The 15,326-nt window shown below is 42.9% G+C and overlaps 1 protein-coding gene across 3 annotated transcripts in view; it reads right to left on the bottom strand.

Annotated features, from left to right (window-relative positions):
* Nucleotides 1-337: 337 nt before the first annotated feature.
* Nucleotides 338-15,326, bottom strand: part of ints6l (integrator complex subunit 6 like) — a 159,797-nt gene continuing 144,808 nt past the window's right edge. For all 3 annotated transcript variants that reach the window (XM_060832371.1, XM_060832372.1, XM_060832373.1), the window contains 2 exons: nucleotides 11,768-11,861; nucleotides 338-1,214 (listed from right to left, as the gene is read on the bottom strand). In XM_060832371.1, the coding sequence (XP_060688354.1) occupies nucleotides 1,115-1,214; nucleotides 11,768-11,861 (194 nt within the window). In that variant the 3' untranslated portion in view covers nucleotides 338-1,114. The remainder of the gene's footprint in view (nucleotides 1,215-11,767; nucleotides 11,862-15,326) is intronic.

Here is a 15,326-nt window from a genome sequence, read left to right as displayed (position 1 = left end):
CCACAGCTATATCAGACGATACATAGCCAGCAGAAAAAGTTCTCAACATACAAGGTCATGCATTCAGTAAAGTGTGCTACAACACGTTTTAAAAGAGTTTAAGTATTTATAAATCTTACAGACTTACACGAGCCATCAGACTTTCTGAACTTGTAGCATTCATTCAGAACTTTGCTATTTAACCTTAAAAGTTTTTTTTGCCCCAAACAAGTTTTTAAAAGTATCAAATTACACTACAATAACAGAAAGCCATTTCTAAACAACTGCTTGTTATCAACAGGATTAAAAGGAAAGTTTTACAACGGTATAAAGTGCCATCAAAAATGCATTAGATACATTTTCACGTGTAAATAAAAAAGTTCATGATAAACTGTATTTATTTTTAATAGATAGAAGTTACAAAAGTTACCTCACACTTTAAAATATGACAATTTGGTGTTTTATTGTAACAACGTAGTTCAAAAATAATTCCTCTTGTATGAACAATAAAAAGGTCATTATGTTCCATATCCACTTCAGTGCTTCCTAAGCACATTGTGGAAAGTGCACTCAGTCAGACAGTATCCTCCTTACAGGCTGTAATACAACTTGGGAGGAATTAGCCACAAGTGAACCTTCAACAAGTCTGCAGACAAAACAATAAAGTGAGTCTGAGGTAGATGGTTTCCTCCCCATATTTAACTTTTAGCCTGTTAAATAAAATACTCACATTTTCTCCCCCAGTGTGTGGTTAATGTGCCAAAACAAAAATGGCACAATTTATGAACTATGAACGCAGAAGTCCCTAGACAAAAGCTTCCACAAGAACAAGCTGAAGATCAGCTTAAAAAGAGGAGGATTGTGGACATTAGTTGATTTTTCCCCCACCTCTAAAGCTTACCAGGTCTTTTTCCCGAAAGCAACAGTCACCACAATTTGGTAAACACTTCAACAATCCAACAGGGGCTCTGTTCACAGGCCTTGTTATCGTGGTGTTGCTCTACGATGCTTTTCCCAAGAGAAGCTAATGCCACTGGAGTGACAGGATGGGTAAAGCGAGCAAGTTAACAGTGTTCATGCACAGTACACAGATTGACAGGGAAGTACATCGTTGGTCCATAGTGCTCCAGTTGGACTATCTGCTGTTGACATGGTTGATCTGTGTTGACAAAGACCTGGAAACAACATCTTCCAGTACTCTTTCTAGTTGCTGGATTAACACTCGTCTTTTAAACCTGGGGGAAAAGTGAATATTAGAATCAGAACGTGAGGTCCACTAAAAGACCATTGGCACATCAGGTACATATCAAATCACAGCTCCCATTAGTTTAAATCATGAACTCCTTATGTCCCATTTTCCGCCATTGAATGAAATATATTGGTAGAAACAGCATCCCATAATGAGCATAAAGCTGGTGTAATGTGGAAAAATATAAGGCATGGATTCCCTAAGAACGGGTCAAGCTATTTATCAGACACCCAAGAGCGAGCTGCTTAAAGCTGGGTGTAACACTTGCCCATTTCCCTCCTCCCTCCTCAGTATCCAAGGACCGAAACATACCTTCCAGGTGAAGCAGCACTTTACCTGCGCTTCCCACAATCTAGTCTACTGCATTCACTGCTCACAATATGGTCTCCTCTACACTGGGGAAATGGAACGTAGACTGGGTGACTGCTTTGCAGAACATCGACGTTCACCAGCAGAAAAGATCCTGAGCTTCCAGTTGCCTGCCACTGGAACACACCATCCTGTTTCCTTCCCAACATCTCTGTCTCAGGCTTGCTGCAGTGTCTAACTGAAGCTCAGTGCAAGCTGGAAGAACAGGACCTCATTGTCCGCTTGGGGGCCCTGCAGCCCTCTGGACTCAGTATCAAGTTCAATAACCTTAGGGCCCGAACTTTCCCATGTTCCAACGTTACACAACAGGGCCTTGTTATCACACAATCTGCCATTATACATTACCTACTGATAGCCACTAACAGTCCCTATTAACAACTATTCACTTTCCCAGCCAGATTGTTATCCACTCCTTTGTCTATCCAACTGTTGTGTCGCTCTTTGGGCTTTATCCACACCTGCCATTTACTCCTTACCCCTCCTCCCTCACCCTATGTTCTGCATACAAACCAACATTTTCCTAACTACCATCTGTTCTGAGGAAGGGTCACTGGACCTGAAAAGTTAACACTCATTTCCCTTGACAGATGCTGTCAGACCTGAGCATTTCCATCAATTTCTGTTTTTGATACTGCAGCCTTATTATTATTATTTGGGATATAATTTGGCCTTATTATTTGGGATATAAAATACAAAAAGGAGGCCATGTCATATTTGTATGGAACACTGGTTCAGCCTCAACTGCATCTATACTTTAGGAGGGATATGATGGCATCAGAGATGGTGCAGAAAAGATTCACAAGAATGATTCCAAGGATGAAGGACATCAGTTTTGTAGACAGATTTAAGTTGTTTTGTTCCCCTTGGAGAAGGTTAAGAGGAGCTTTGATAGAAGTTTTCAAAATCCTGAGGGACTTGGATTGAGTAGATAGAAAAACCGTAAGATACAGAGGTGTAATTAGGTCATTAAGCCCAAAGAGTCTGCTCTGCCACTCAAACTTAGCAGACATGTTACCCAACCCCATTTTCTTGTCATTTTCCCCTTAATGCCTGACCCCTCACCAATCAGCAACTTCTCTGTCTTAAACACAGTTGATAACTTGTCCTCCACAGCCCTCTGTGGCAATGAGTTCCACAGATTCACAACCCTCTGGCTGAAGAAATTCCTCCATATTTGAGTTCTAAAAGGCCAGCCCTTCACTCTGAGGCTGTGCCCTTGGGGCCGAGTCTCTCCTACTAATGGAAATATCTTCTCCACATCCACTATATCCAGGCCTCTCCGTATCCTGTAAGTTTCAGTCAGATTCCACCCTTCGAAACTCCAGTGAGTACAGATTCAGAGTCCTCAACTGCTCCTCATTTGACAAGCCGTTCATCCCTGGAATCATTCTTGTAAGCCTTCCCTAGATCGCCTCCAAAGCCAGCACATCCTTCCTTAAATACGGGGCCTAAAACTGCTCTCAATATTCCAAATATGGTCTGATCAGAGCCTTACAGAGCCTCCGCAGTAGATCCCTGCTCTTGTATCGTAGCCGTCTTGAGATGAATGCTTACATTGCATTTGCCTTTCAAACTGATAACTGCATGTTAATCTTAAGAGAATCCTGAACCAGGACTCCCAAGTCCCTTTGTGCTTCAGACTTACAAAGCCGTTCCCTATTTATAAAATAGTCTATGCCTCTATTCTTTATATCAATGTGCATTACCTGACACTTCCCCATTTTGTATTCCATCCGTCACTTCTTTTCCTGCTGCCTGGCCTGTCCAAATTGTTCTGCAGCTTCCCTGTTCCCTCAACACGACCTGCTGCTTCACTAACTTTGTGTCATCTGCAAGCTTAGCAACAAGGAACCTGGACTGTAGCTTTAGGGTACAGGACCTTGAGTGTAGGGAGGTTATGAATAATGCAGCGATCTCGAAGGAGGGTGCCTGTAAACAGAAGGGTGGATTGAAGTGTGTATACTTCAATGCCAGAAGTATAAGAAATAAGGTAGGTGAATTTGCAGCGTGGGTTGGTACCTGGGACTTCGATGTTGTGGCCATTACAGAGACGTGGGTAGAACAGGGACAAGAATGGCTGTTGCAGGTTCCAGGGTTTAAATGTTTTAGTAGGATCAGACATGGGGGTAAAAAAGGGGGAGGTGTGGCATTACTTGTCAAAGATAGTATTACAGCAGTGGAATGGACGATGGAAGAGGACTTGCCATCTGAGGTAGTTTGGGCTGAGGTTAGAAATAGGAAAGGTGAGGTCACCCTGTTAGGTGTTTTCTACAGGCCTCCTAATAGTCCTAGAGAAGTAGAGGATAATATTGCGAGGATGATTCAGGAAAAGAGTGAAGGTAGCAGGGTGGTTGTTATGGGGGACTTTAACTTCCCAGATATTGACTGGGAGAGCTATAGCTCGAGTTCATTAGATGGGTCGGTGTTTGTCCAATGTGTGCAGGAGGGTTTCCTGACACAATATGTAGACAGGCCAACAAGAGGTGAGGCTATACTGGATTTGGTTCTAGGTAATGAACCAGGCCAGGTGTTAGACTTGGAGGTAGGTGAGCACTTCGGGGACAGTGACCACAACTCGGTGACTTTTACTTTAGTGATGGAGAGGGATAAGTGTGCGCCGCAGGGGAAGAGTTATAGCTGGGGGCAGGGAAATTATGATGCAGTGAGGCATGACTTAGGATGTGTGGATTGGAAAAACAGGCTTCAAGAGAAGAACACTAATGAGATGTGGGGATTGTTCAAGGAGCAGCTACTACGTGTCCTCGATAAGTATGTACCAGTCAGGCATGGTGCAAAGGGCCTTGTGAGGCAGCCGTGGTTTAGTAAGGAATTGGAATCCCTTGTGAAAGGGAAGAAGGCGGCATATGTAAAGATGAGGCGTGAAGGTTCAGTTGGGGCGATAGAGAGTTATAAGGTAGCCAGGAAGGATCTAAAGAGAGAGCTAAGAGAAGCGAGAAGGGGACATGAAAAGTCTTTAGCTGGTAGGATTAGGGAAAACCCAAAGGCTTTCTATAGGTATGTCAGGAATAAAAGGATGACTAGGGTAGGTATCGGTCCAGTCAAGGATAGTAGTGGGAAGTTGTGTGTGGAGGCGGAGGAGATTGGAGAGACACTAAATCAATACTTTTCATCAGTATTCACTCAGGAACAGGACACTGTTGCTGATGTGAATATGGAGTCACAAATGATTAGAATGGATGGCCTGGAAATATGCAGGGAAGAGGTTCTGGGAATATTGGAGAGGATGAAAATAGATAAGTCTCCTGGGCCTGATGGCATTTACCCTAGGATCCTATGGGAAGCTAGGGAGGAGATAGCAGAGCCATTGGCCTGGATTTTTATGTCGTCATTGTCAACGGGAATAGTACCAGAGGACTGGAGGATAGCGAATGTGGTCCCCTTGTTCAAGAAAGGGAGTAGGGATAGCCCTAGTAACTATAGGCCAGTGAGTCTGACTTCAGTGGTGGGCAAAGTCTTAGAGAGAATGGTAAGGGATAAGATTTATGAACATCTGGATAGGAATAATGTGATCAAGGATAGCCAGCATGGTTTTGTGAAGGGCAGGTCGTGCCTCACAAACCTTATTGAGTTCTTTGAGAAGGTGACTAAGGAAGTGGACGAGGGTAAAGCAGTAGATGTTGTGTATATGGATTTTAGTAAGGCGTTCGATAAGGTTCCCCATGGTAGGCTAATGCTAAAACTACGGAGGTATGGCATTGAGGATACATTAGAGGTTTGGATTAGGAATTGGCTGGCTGGAAGGAGACAGAGGGTAGTAGTTGATGGACTATGTTCATCTTGGAGTGCAGTTACTAGCGGTGTACCACAAGGATCTGTTTTGGGACCATTGCTTTTTGTTATCTTTATAAATGATCTAGAGGAAGGGCTTGAAAGCTGGGTAAGCAAGTTTGCGGATGACACAAAAGTCGGTGGAGTTGTGGATAGTGAGGAAGGAAGTGGTAGGTTACAGCGGGATATAGATAAGTTGCAGAGCTGGGCAGAAATGTGGCAAATGGAATTCAATGTAGCTAAGTGTGAAGTCATTCACTTTGGTAGGAGTAACAAGAAGATGGATTACTGGGCTAATGGTAGGCTACTTGGTAGTGTGGATGAGCAGAGGGATCTTGGTGTCCATGTACACAGATCTCTGAAAGTTGCCACCCAGGTAAATAGTGCTGTGAGGAAGGCATATGGTGTACTGGGCTTTATTGGTAGAGGAATTGAGTTCCGGAGTCCTGAGGTCATGTTGCAACTGTATAAGACTCTGGTGCGGCCTCATCTGGAGTATTGTGTGCAGTTTTGGTCGCCATACTATAGGAAGGATGTGGAGGCATTGGAACGAGTGCAGAGGAGGTTTACCAGGATGTTGCCTGGAATGGTAGGAAAATCTTATGAGGAAAGGCTGAGGCACTTGGGGCTGTTCTCATTGGAGAAGAGAAGGTTTAGGGGAGATTTGATAGAGGTGTATAAAATGATTAGGGGTTTAGATAGGGTCGACACTGAGAACCTTTTACCGCTAATGGAGTCAGGTGTTACTAGGGGACACAGCTTTAAATTAAGGGGTGGTAGGTATAGGACAGATGTTAGGGGTAGATTCTTTACACAGCGGGTTGAGAGTTCATGGAATGCCCTGCCAGTAGCAGTGGTGAACTCTCCTTCTTTATGGTCATTTAAGCGGGCATTGGATAGGCATTTGGAAGTTATTGGGCTAGTGTAGGTTAGGTAGGATTCGGTCGGCGCAACATCGAGGGCCGAAGGGCCTGTACTGCGCTGTATCTTTCTATGTTCTATGTTCTACAATGTCCTCAGGTTCCTTCCTCTAGACCGTTAATGCATTAAGTGAATAGTTGTGGTCTCAAAACGGACTTCTGCAGAATTCCACTCGTTACCAGGTGCCATCTTGAAAAAGACCCACTGGAGCAGCAAGGTGGCACAGTGGTTGGCACTGCTGCCTCACAGAGCCAGGGACAGGGGTACAATTCCACCTTCGGACAACCATCTGTTTAGAGATTACATATTCTCTCCATGTCTGCAAGGGTTTCTTCTGGATGCCACAGTTTCCTCCCACAGTCCAAAGACACGCAGGCTAGGTGAATTAACCATGGGAAATGCAGGGTTACAGGGACAGAATGGGGGAGGCGGGGTTTGGGTCTGATTGGACTTCTCTTCAGAGGGTCAGTGTAGACTTGACAGGCCAAATGAGGATCTTCCACACTATAGGGATTCTTTGATTCTACAATCCCTACTCTCTGCCTGCTGCCAGTCAGCCAATCCTCTATCCATTCGAGTACATCGCTACGAACATCATGGGCTCTAATCTTGTTTAGCAGCCTATTGCACGGTGCTTTGTTAAAGGCCATCTGGAAATCCAAATAGATCATGTCCACTGGCTCTCCTTTGTCTAACTTGTTTGTTACTTCCTCAAAGAGTTCTATCAGATTTGTCGGGCATGACCTCCCCTTGATGAAGTCGTACTGATTCAGCCCTATTTTACTATGCATTTCCAAATACTCCGCAATCTCGTCCTTAATATCTTAAAGGCTTACCAATGACCAAGGTCAGGTTAACCGGCCTTCAGTTTCCTATCTCTGCCTCCCTTTTTTAAACAGGGGTATTACATTAGTCATTTTCCAATCCTCTGGGACCCTCCCTGACCCCAGTGATTCCTGAAAGATCACCACCAATACTTTGACAATCTCTTCAGCTATCTCCTTCAGAACTCTGGGGCTTTGTCCATCTGGTCTGGATGATTTATCCACCTTCAGACCTTTTGGCTTCCCCAGCACCTTCTCCTTAGTAAAAACTGAAAGAACTTCAGATGCTGTAAATCAGAAACAAAAAAAAATTGCTGGAAAAGCTCAGTAGGTCCAACAGCATCTGTGGAAAGAAATCAGAGTTAGCGTTTCAGGTTGAATGACCCTTCCTCAGAACTGACTGAGTCAGGAAGGGTCACTCAACCCAAAACATTATTTCAGATTTTTCTCCACAGATGCTGCTAGATCTGCTGAGCTTTGCCAGCATTTTCTGTTTTCGTACCTTCTCCTTATAGGTAGTAACTACACTCATCTCTACCCAACTCTCTCAAAGTTCTGGTGTCTTTCACCATGAAAGCTGATGCAAAGCATCCATGCAGTTCCTCTGTCATTTCTTTGTTCCCAATTACTACTTCTCCAGTCTCATTTTTCCACTGTCCAATGTCCACTCCTTTACTTCTCTTACCTTTTGGATAGCTACAATAACTCCTGCAGTCTTCTTTTATATTACTAGCTGCCATATTTGAAATGTGGAGCTTATTCAAGAAACAGCTACTGCATGTCCTTGATAAGTACGTACCTGTCAGGTAGGGAGGAAGTGGTTGAGTGAGGGGCCTTTCATTTGTCAAGAGGAAGAAGGTGGTTTGTGTTAGGATGAGACATGATGGCTCAGTTAGGGCGCATGGGAGTTACAAGTTAGCCAGGAAAGACCTAAAAAGAGAGCTAAGAGCCAAGAGAAAAGTCGTTGGCAGATAGGATCAAGGAAATTCCTAAGGCTTTCTATAAGTATGTCAGGAATAAAAGAATGATTAGAGAAAAATTAGGGCCAATCAAGGATAGTAGGGGGAAGTTGTGCGTGAAGTCAGAAATGATAGGGGAAGCACTAAATGAATATTTTTCATCAGTGTTCACACCGGAAAAAGATAACATTGTCGAGGTGAATACTGAGATACAGGCTACTAGAATAGATGGGATTGAGGTGCACAAGGAAGAGGTATTCGCAATTCTAGAAAAAGTGTGAAATTAGATAAGTCCAATGGGCCAGATGGGATTTATCCAGGATTCTCTGGGAAGCCAGGGAGGAGATTGCAGAGCCTTTGGTTTTGATCTTTATGTCGTCATTATCTACAGGAATAGTGTCAGAAGACTGGAGGATAGCAAATATCGTTCCCTTGTTCAAGAAGGGGAGGACAGACAAACCTGGTAATTATGGATCTGTGAGCCTTACTTCAGTTGTGGGTAAAGTGTTGGAAAAGATTGTAAGAGATAGAATTTATAATAATCTAGAGAGGAATAAGTTGATTAGGGATAGTCAATACGGTTTGGCGAAGGGTACGTCGTGCCTCACAAACCTTAAGAGTTCTTTGTGAAGGTGACCAAACAGGTGGATGAGGGTAAAGCAGTTGATGTGGTGTATATGGATTTCAGTAAGGCATTTTAAAAAGGCTCCCCATGGTAGGCTATTGCACAAAATTTGGAGGCATGGGATTGAGGGTAATCTAGCAGTTTGGATCAGAAATTGGCTAGCTGAAAGAAGACAGAGGGTGGTGGTTGATGGGAAATGGTCATCCTGGAGTTCAGTTACCAGTGATGTACCACAAGGATTTATTTTGAGGCCACTGCTGTTTGTCATTTTTATAAATGACATGGATAAGGATATGGAAGAATGGATCAATAAATTTGAGGATGACACTAGGTCAGTAGAGTTGTGGATAGTGTTGAAGGGTGTTGTAGGTTACAGAGGGAAATAGATACGCTGCAGAGCTGGGCTGAGAGGTGACAATGGAGTTTAATATAGAAAAATGTGAGGGGATTCACTTTGGAAGGCTACTGGGCTAATCTAAGATTCTTGGCAGTGTAGATAAGCAGAGAGATCTCAGTGTCCATGTGCATACATCCCTGTAGGTTGCCACCCAGGTTGATGGGGTTGTTAAGAAGACATAAAAGTTGGCTTTGAGGAGAAAGTGAGGACTGCAGATGCTGCCTGACCTGCTGCGCTTTTCCAGCAACACATTTTCAGCTCAGATAGAAGTTGGCTTTAATTAGTAGAAGGATTGAGTTTCAGAGCCATGTGATCATTCTGTAGCTGTACAAAACTCTGATGTGGTCGCACTTGAAGTATTGCATATAGTTCTAGTCACTACATTATCGGAAGTACGTGGAAGCTTTGGAAAGGGTTCAGAGATTTACTGGAATGTTGCCTGGTATGGAGGGAAGGTCTTATGAGGAAAGGCTGAGGGACTTGAGTCTGTTTTCATCAGAGAAGAAGTTTGAGAGGTGGCTTAATTGAGACATAGAAGATAATCAGAGGGTTAGATAGGGTGGACAGTGAGAACCTTTTTACTCAGATGGCGATGGTTAGCATGAGGGGACATAGCTTTAAATTGAGGGGTGATAGATATGGGACAGATGTCAGAGATAGCTTTACTCAGTAGTAGGGGTGGGGAATGGCCTGCCTGCAACAGTTGTAGACTCGCCAACTTTAAAGGTATTTAAATGGTCACTGGATAGATATAAGGATAAATATAGAATAGTGTAGATTAGATGGGCTTCAATTGGTTTCACAGGTCAATGCAGTATAGAGGGCCACTGCTCTGTAATGTTCTATGTTCTATTCCATCCTCTCCCCTCATATTGCTTTTTCAATTATCCTTTGCTGGTTTTAAAAGGGTACCCAGTCCTCTGGCTTCCCACTAATTGTCACCCAATTGTGTGCTTTTTCTTTTGTTTTTATGCTGTCCCTGACTTCCCGCGTCAGCCATAATTGCCTCATCCTCCCCTTAATATGTTTCTTCTTCCTTGATGAATTTCTGCTGTGCCTCCTTGATTATTCCCAGAAATTCCTGCCATTGCTGCACCACCATCTTCCCTGCTAAGCTCCCCTTCCAAGAAACTTTGCCCAGCTCTTCCCTCATGTCTTTGTAGTTACCTTTACTCAATTGTAACATCATTACATCTTATTCCTCTCAAACTGCATGGTGAATTCTATTATATTATGATCATTGCTCTGGGGTTCCTTCTACCATAAGCCCCTTAATCAAGTCTATCTCATTACACATCACTAAATCTAGAATTCTCTCTTGTGGAATTTACCACAAGTTGTTCCAAAAAAAACCCATTTCGTAGAGATTCCACGAATTTGTTTTCTTGACATCCGCCATCAATCTGATTTTTCCAGTCTACCTGCATGTTGAAGTCCCTTGTGATTATTGTAATCGTGCCTTTCTTATCTCGATTTATATTCTTCCCCACATCATGATTACTGTCAGGATGCCTGTCCGTAACTCCTATCAGGGTCTTTTTACCTTTTGTGGTTTCTCAACTCACCACATTCTGACTTTACATCACTATCACTAAAAATATTCACTTTGGTGGAAGGACTGAGAACACAACAGCACAGAATCAAAATAATTGGCAAAAGCAATGTGGACTTGAGGTGAAACTTGTTCATGCAGCAAGTGATTAGAATCTGGAAGGGGCTGCCTGTTTGTGTGGTAGAGACAGATTTATCAAGATATTCAAGAGAAATTGGATTCTTATCTCAAAAAGAAGAATTTTAATGAAGAGAAGGAAGGGAACTGGCAGAAGGTGCAGTGTTCCTTTGGACAGCCAGCACAGAAACAATGGGCCAAATGGCCTCTTTCAGTGCTCTATCTGCTCCGTGGCTCCATGCATTTTCACTGTTGAGTTCCTTCCCAGAAAAAAGTCATCAAGCACCATTGTATACTCTTCAATACTCTTCACCTTCTAGTGTGTGGGCGTCACTACAAGAGCTGAAATGGGTACTGCAGATGCTGGAGATTAGAGTCTAGATTAGAGTGGTGCTAGAAAAGCACAGCAGGTCAGGCAGCATCCAAGGAGCAGGAAAATAGACGTTTCAGGAAGGAAAATTGATGATTCCTGATGAAGGGCTTTTGCCTGCTCCTTGGATGCTGCCCAACCTGCTGTGCTTTTCCAGCACCACACTAATCACAACAAAAGCCCTGTTTGTTGCCCATTTCATATCTACTTCAAGTGGTGATCAGTGTTCCAATGACATTGCAGTATGTGTGCAAAGGGGGTTGCTTTACTCTCGTCCCTTTTTAAAGGTTGTTATTCTACAATGTCACTTCCCTGCAGAAGACATTTGTGGTTTGCTGAATTTTAACGCTGACTCCAACAGATGAGACAATTCAGTTTGTGCCACACTGGGATTACTATCAATGAATTATGAATGAATTAATATCAATAATCCAATGGGATTAATGTCATTAGCTTTGCTAAGCACCCTAATTGACATTTACATTATTTATTGTATTGCTCAGAAGTTCACGCAGAATAAGTTTCTTTACAAGTCACTAGTGATGGCCAATTGGTATTTTAAATTACAAGTATCACTGTTAAGGTCAATGCGACTCAAGGATAAATAAGCACATACCTGGCAGCTTCTTTGATAGTATTCTGAATAAAATTCCTCTGAATTTCTAAAGGTCCTTGTATATCCTCCAGTAACCTGAAAAGTCTGTCATAATCTGAAATTGAAAGACAGTCAATAACTTCACATGGCGAAGGCATGTGTTTTTCCGTGAAAAGAAAACGCTACAAAATTCAACACAATTTCAGCCAAAGGCATTGCGGTCATGAATGCAAAGGTTAACATCATACAGAAATAATAACAACTTGATTATGGTGTTATTTATTGCAAAGTTTATTTTGTCCTGTTAAGATCAGTCTCTGTGCAATAAGCACAATTTTCTGTCAAGGGGAAATGTTGGAAGTTCTTGTTAATAAAGTTATCGCAAGACACTTAGTTAAGTTCAAGGTAATAGGCAGAGTCAGGATGTTTGTGTGAAAGAGAAGTCATGTTTGACCAGTCTAATCAAGTTATTTGAAGTTAAAAATCACACAGCATCAGGTTATAGTCCTCGATCGAGGTTTGTTAATTATATAATTGCATGACACTGTAATCTTTTGCTCTAAATTCTGTGTCTTATGGTTCTACTCCACAGCCACCTGATGAAGGAGCAGCGCTCTGAAAGCTAGTGCTTCCAAATAAACCTGTTGGACTATAACCTGGTGTGGTGTGATTTTTAACTTTGTACACCAGTCCAACACTGGTTCCTCCACATTAAGTTATTTGAGGATGTATTAGCACTGTGAACAAAGGAAAACCAGGGAATGTATCGTACTTGGATTTCCAGAAGACATTTCATAACATTCAAACAACAAAAACTTATGGTCTGGGGGATAACATTTTGACATGGACAAACTATCAGCTGGCTGATAGCAAGCTAAGAGTGGGTGCAAATGGATCTTTGATCAGATTGGCAAAATGTAACAAATGGTGTGCTAAAGGGATCAACACTGGGACCTCAACTGTGAATAATTTACACAAATGACTTGGATGAATAGATAGAAGGTATGGTAACTCAATTTCCGACAACACAAAGATAGGGAAGAAAGTAAGTTGTGGAAAGGACATAATCTAATTTTGTCCTTTTTGTCACTATCTTAAGTGGGCAAAGATATTGCAAGTGAAGCATGATACAGCAAAAATGTAAAACTGTCCATATTAGCAGGAAGAATATAAAAAGCATATTATCTGAATAACTGGAGACTGAAGACGTCGGAGATACAGAAGGATCTGGGTGACCTCGTCCATGAATCATAAAAAGTTTGGGGTAGAGCAAGTAATTAGGAAAGCTAATAGAATGTTTTCATTTGTTGTGAGAAAATGGAATACAGAAGTAGGGAGAATATGCTTTATAACTCATAGAATCCCTCCAATTATACAGGACACTGAAAAATATAGACAGAATGGGTTTAGAAAAGGGAAATTGTGCCTGACAAGGCTAGTAGAATTTTTCAAGGATGTCATGAGTAGAGCTGTAAGGGAAAATCAGTAGATGTAGTTTACCTGGAGTTTCAGAAGGCAATTTATAAGATCCCACATGAGAGATTATCACACAAATCAAAGCACTGTGTGGGTGTAATACTGACAAGGAACGGAGAATTGCGTGCACACAGAACGTAAAGAGTAAGAATAAATGGGTCACTTTCTGAGTGATTGGCAGTGACTAGTTGGATACTGGAGGGATCAGTGCTTGGACCCCAGCTATTCACAATAGATTAGATTAGATTACTTACAGTGTGGAAACAGGCCCTTCAGCTCAACAAATCCACACCAACCCGCCAAAGCGCAACCCACCCATTCCCCTACACTTACCCCTTCACCAAACACTGCGGGCAATTTAGCATGGCCAATTCACCTAACCTGCGCATTTTTGGACTGTGGGAGGAAACCGGAGCACCCGGAAAAAACCCACGCAGACACGGGGAGAATGTGCAAACTCCACACAGCCAGTTGCCTGAGGCGGGAATTGAACCCGGGTCTCTGACGCTGTGAGGCAGCAGTGCTAACCACTGTGCCACCCTAAATTAATTAATTAATTTAGATATTAATAATTTAGATGAAGGACTAAACGTAATATCTCCAAATTTGCAGATGACAAAGGTGGATGGAAGGGTGAATTATGAGAATGTAGCAGAGATGCTGTGGCGTGATTTGGACAAGTTGAGTGAGTGGGCAGAAGCATGGCAGATGAAGTATTATGTGGATAAAAGTGACTTTATCTATTTTGGCACCAAAAACAGGAAGATGGATTTTTATCTGAATGATCACAGACTGGGAAAGGGGAGGAGCAATGAGACCTGGGTGTCTCATACACTAACTGCTGAAAGTTAAGCAGGTGAAGAAAGTTGGCCTTTCTAGCGAGGGGATTCCAGTACAGCATCAGGAATGTCTTGATGCAACTGTATAGGGCATTGAGAGTTGAAAGATGTGCAGGGTGGGTGGACTGTCCATACTAAATTGTCCAGCGGAGATTCACACCGATGATTCCTGGAATGGTAGGCCTAACAGAATGAACAGCTGAGGATCCTGGGATTGTATTCATTAGAGTTTAGAAGGTTGATAGGAGATCTAATAGAAACTTACAAGATAACGCATGGCTAGAAAAGGTGGACGCTAGGAATTTGTGACTAGGACCTGTGGGCACAGCCTTAGAATTAGAGGGGGTCAATTTAGAACAGAAATGAGGAGACATTTCTTCAGCCAGAGGTGGTGGGCCTGTGGAATTCACTGCAATGGAGCGCAGTGGAGGCCGGGACTTTAAATGTTTTCAAGGCAGAGATTGATAAATTGTTAATCTCGCAAGGAATTAAAGGATACGGAGAGAGTGCGGGTAAGTGGAGTTGAAAATGCCCATCAGCCATGATTAAATGGTGGAGTGGACTCGATGGGCCAAATGGCCTTAGTTCCACTCCTATGTCTTCTGGTCTTAAATTGCCCATAATGTCCAGGAATGGGCAGGCGCAGGTGGATTAGCCATGGGAAATGCAGAGTTACAGTGATAGGGAAGGAGGGTGGGTTGGAGTTGGGTATCTTTCAGAATGTTGATGGGGACTCAATGGGCCAAATGGCCTGCTCCCACACTGTAGGAATGCTACTGTGGAGTACTGTGTGCAGTTTTGGTCTTAACATCTGAAGGAGGATGTTCTGGCTGTGGTCAGAGTGCAGTGAAGGCTTACCAGACTGAATCCTGGAATGGCAGGATGGACATTTGAAGAGAGACTGGATTGGTTAGGGCTGTATTCACTGGAGTTTAGAAGAAAGAGGGGGGGATCTAATAGCAACCTATGAAATTCTAACAGGATTAGACAGGGTAAACGCATGAAGGATATTCCTGATGACTGGGGAGTTCAGAACTCGGGGGCACAGTTTAAGGAAATACTGTAGGCTATTGATAACCGAGGTGAGGAAAAGTGTCTTCACCCAGAAAGTGGTGAGCCTGTGGAATTCTCTGCCACAGAATGCTGCTGAGGCCACAACACTGAATACTTTCCAGGAGGAGATAAATATTGTACTTCAGGCTAAAGGGTTCACAAAGGTATGGGGAGAAAGTAGGAATAGTGTACAGAATTGGATAACCAGCCAA

This window comes from Hemiscyllium ocellatum, chromosome 11 (genome assembly GCF_020745735.1).
Source record: "Hemiscyllium ocellatum isolate sHemOce1 chromosome 11, sHemOce1.pat.X.cur, whole genome shotgun sequence".
NCBI classification, from domain to species: domain Eukaryota; kingdom Metazoa; phylum Chordata; class Chondrichthyes; order Orectolobiformes; family Hemiscylliidae; genus Hemiscyllium; species Hemiscyllium ocellatum.
The sequence above is the reverse complement of the archived record's forward strand: the minus strand, read 5'-3'. Positions and strand labels throughout refer to the sequence as shown.